The sequence below is a fragment of the Lepisosteus platostomus genome, chromosome 3 (genome assembly GCF_059453375.1).
Source record: "Lepisosteus platostomus isolate fLepPlt1 chromosome 3, fLepPlt1.hap1, whole genome shotgun sequence".
Taxonomy (NCBI): Eukaryota; Metazoa; Chordata; class Actinopteri; order Semionotiformes; family Lepisosteidae; genus Lepisosteus; species Lepisosteus platostomus.
In genome coordinates, this window is record NC_142613.1 from 39,757,615 (window position 1) to 39,761,850 (window position 4,236).

General features: G+C 50.2%; 1 protein-coding gene across 1 annotated transcript; it reads left to right on the top strand.

Moving 5' to 3' along the window:
• The first annotated feature begins 693 nt into the window (after window positions 1-693).
• On the top strand, window positions 694-3,841 carry LOC148674873 (uncharacterized). Its single transcript, XM_088625590.1, has one exon. The coding sequence runs from the start codon at window positions 963-965 to the stop codon at window positions 2,343-2,345; it is 1,383 nt and encodes a 460-aa protein (XP_088481716.1). The 5' UTR covers window positions 694-962; the 3' UTR covers window positions 2,346-3,841.
• The last annotated feature ends 395 nt before the right edge of the window (window positions 3,842-4,236 follow it).

Here is a 4,236-nt window from a genome sequence, read left to right on the forward strand (position 1 = left end):
ACGTCCCAGCCGCCGCGCTTCACGCACATCGGCTCCTCCTTCTCCTGGATCATCTCTCGCGATTTCCAACTGGACCGTAGCAAGCCTCCAGAGGATACTTCGAAAACATGGAGTCCATTTTAAAAGAAACGCTTCCAAAAAAGCTCTGTTTTCCCTGTATTTAACCGCAGTCTACACAAAGGAAACATCAGCCACACAGCTTCCCCCGGCGCCCTCCGATGACATCACCCGCGCCGCTGCTACTCATCCGAACGTGAGGACCCCAAGGCTGTCCGCGCCTCTGCCCGTCACGTCTTCTGTCTTGTCCTGTCCTGATATATCCGTGTCTCTGTCTCTTCCCCAACCAATCCATTCCTCTGCCGAACAACCGCACCTAGCCTCTTCCACCCAGCCTCTTTCTCTAAACTCCTTGCTGCCGGGTCTAAGGCCCCAGGCTCACGCCCCTCCCCAAACCCCTTCTCTGCTTAATCTAATTTCTGCACTCTCTTCTGTCTCTACCTCCGGCGTCCAACACGGCTCAAGCTCCGCCAGCTTGGTGCCTTCGGCCCCGGTTTCTTTTCTTTCGGCCCCTGCTGCAGTCTCCACGGCCCAAAGGCCATCCAGTAAACGACCTCCAGCTCAGCCAGCAGGCGGCTCTCCACATTTGCAGCTTCTGCGGCGAAGCTCACGCTCGCTCCATCTGCCCCCGCCGGCCTTTCCATGCTCGCTCCACCTTCAGCGTTCCCAAATGACTACTGGCTTTTTTGTCTACCCCAATCGATATCCCCGCTCTTGCTTCCGAACTGCTCCGTCACCCCGACCCCTCTTCCACCCACATCTTACTCGACGGCCTTTCCTTCGGATTCTCACCAGGCCTGTGCACACTTCCTTCTTCCCCCGTCTTTTGCAAAAATTTGCAATCTGCCACCGCCGATCCCCAGTCCGTTGATTCCTTGTTAGCATCCGAAGTCGAGAATGGTTTCATGATTGGCCCTCTCGACTCTCCCCCATTCCCCGTATACCGCATCAATCCCATCGGTATAGCAGTCCGTAAGTATTCCGGTAAAAAACGCCTCATAATTGACTTGTCAGCCCCCCATAACTCCCGCGTGCCAAGTCTCAATAGTCTTATTCCCAGTTCAGACTTCTCCCTCCACTACGCCACAATCGACCATGCCATTTCTCTCATCAAAATCGCAGGTCCGGGCGCCTGGCTCGCTAAGGCCGACATCTCCAGTGCCTTTAAAGTTATGCCTCTCGATCCAGACTTCTGGCACCTCTTCGGAGTTCATTGGCGGAACAAGTTCTTCTTCGCAGTCCGCCTGACTTTCGGATGCAGGAGTAGCCCAAAAATTTTCGATACCTTAGCCGAAGCTCTCTGCTGGATCCTCTTAAATAATTATAGGCTTCCTTTTCTTGTCCACCTTCTCGACGATTTCCTTACCATAGATTTTCCTCACGCCCCACCCGCAAGAGCCTCTTCCACACTTACTTCCGTTTTCGGGAAACTAGGGGTACCTCTCGCCACAGACAAAACAACCGGTCCCTCTCATATAATCCAATTCCTCGGGATCACCCTCAATTCCATCAATTTCTCTGCCTCCCTGCCTCGCGACAAGATCGACAGGATCCAGACATATATCTCTACCTATTCTTCTGCCAAATCTTGCACAAAGAGGGAACTTCTCTCTCTGCTCGGCCACCTCAACTACGCCATGCGTATCATTCCCCAAGGACGGTCATTCATCTCCTACCTCCTCGACCTCGCCTCTTCCGTGTCCTCTTCTTATCACCACGTAAGCCTTTCAGCCGACTGCAAATCCGAGCTCAGGCTCTGGCAGCTTTTCTTGACCAACTGGAACGGCATATCTTTCTTCTACGATGACCTCCTCTCCAAGGCCGAGGATATCCAGCTTTTCACAGACGCAGCCCCCTCAGTCGGTTTCGGAGGCTATTACAAAGGCCAGTGGTTTGCGGCCCCTTGGCCTCCTGAACTCTCTTCGATCCCTCTCGCCGACCAGTCATTGGCCCTGTTCGAAATATTTCCAATTGTCGTTGCAGCCTCTCTTTGGGGCCACAATTGGAAACAAAAATCCGTCCTTATCCATTCGGACAACTATGCAGTAGTCCATATAATCAACAAAGGAAGGTCTTCATCCCGACCTATCATGAAATTTCTTCGCCGCCTTAAATGGATTTCTCTCACACATCAATTCGTCCTCGTAGCTGCTCACATTCCAGGTCACCTTAATGAGATAGCTGACTCTCTCTCTCGCTTTCAATTTCAGAAATTCAGGAACTTGGCACCAGATGCAAGACCGAACCCATGCACAGTACCTCCCTATTCGGAACTCACGTTCCTCTGAATCATCCTTTCCATCACTACGTCCAGCTGGCCCAGCAAACTATCCTCTTAGGGATTGCCCCTCGAACTCTCAACTCTTACTGGACTGCCTGGAAGGGCTTCCAATCCTTCCACCTCTCCACGAACATAAAATTCCCTTCTTTCGATATTCTCACCGTATCATCCTTCGTCTGCTATTGTAAAAACTCACTCAAGGTACGAGCGTCCACCACCAAAGTATACCTGTGCGGCATCCACTTCTTCCATAAACTCCTTTTCGGCACGACCTGTCCCTCCCTTATCCACCCTCAAATTAGTCTCCTGCTTAAAGGCTTTCAGCGGCTTGAAAAACCACTTCCGAACCAACGTGCACCACTTACTTCGGATATCCTCGAATCTTGCATCTACATTCTCAGGTCGGGTTACCACTCACCCTGGGTCGACCGCACTCTCGAATCTTTATTCTTGTTAGCCTTCTTCGGCTTCCTAAGATGCTCCGAAATTACCGCCGCTTCCACATCCTTCGATCCCTCTTCTCAACCCTGCTTAGCCGACATCTCCATCCTATCTTCCGATACACTGACCTTCTATCTCAAGAAAAGCAAAACCGACCAACTCGGGTCCGGCACTCTCATCTATTATTTCAAACTCTGTTCATACGTAAGCCCATACGAGCCTCTATCCCATTACACACATCTTCGCACTGCTGCCGGAGCTTTGCCTACTGACCCTCTGTTCGTAAACGAGAAGGGCCATATCGTGACCCGCAACTGGTTCCTCTCTCACCTCTACGACATCCTTCTAACCGCCGGATACCCCCCTGAACAATTCTCTGGGCACTCCTTCAGAGCAGGGGCCGCGTCCTCTGCCGCTCGTCAAGGCATACCCGAGTATCTCATCAAGCAACTCGGCCGCTGGTCCTCCGAGGCTTATCATGCATACATCAAAACTAACCCCAGTACCCTCAAGCAGGCACTTTCTCTCCTCGGCTGAATTAGTTTAACAATCACTCGGTTTTGTTTTTGTTTTTGTTTCTGCACTGGTGACTGGGGGTCCCGCTTGGTTCTTTTGGGGGGTCCTATCCTCCCCGTCCAACGGCCGGGAGGTTGGCCCTCAGCCAAGCGGGTTACGCCAAATCTCCACATCTCAATAAATTATTCTAATTTCTCCCAAGCTTTCGGCTGCCGTCATTCCTCGTGAAATGGAGTTTTTAATGAAAGTTCGGGAGGAATGAAAGCAGCCGAGCTCATTCGACACAGCTGCCACAGTTCTCACTAATCCTGACGTAAGCAACCGGTCTCCATATATATCAAACTTCACCCTCTCCTCTTCCTCGTTCGTTTTCTGCATCCCTCCTCCACCCCCTCTCCACCTTTGCAGCTACCCCATTGGTCGCATGGGGGTCCTATCCTCCCCGTCCAACGGCCGGGAGGTTGGCCCTCAGCCAAGCGGGTTACGCCAAATCTCCACATCTCAATAAATTATTCTAATTTCTCCCAAGCTTTCGGCTGCCGTCATTCCTCGTGAAAACAACTTATAAAGCAAAATATTTTCTGCCGACACCAGGAGTGAATTGCAAGAAAAGTTTAAGTTAATTACAGTTTAAATCCAATAGAATACTACAGTCCTTAAAAGAAAGATTACAGTGGATAACTGTGTAGTGCCATGCCATTAAGTCTCTCAAACAATGCATTATGAAAGGACTTTTGATATCAGTATCTGAACTAGGTTAATAGGCACCACTCAAGCACATCGATAACATGTATTGCAACATTCATGGCAGTTTTAATGAGATGTATCACTGTTCAAGCTCATTAAAGCAACCCACTACTCTCTTGTAGTATATTTTCAAAGTTCACATTAAAGGCTAACAAAGTGTTGCAACACTTCTTAGATATTTTTAAGCAGGATGT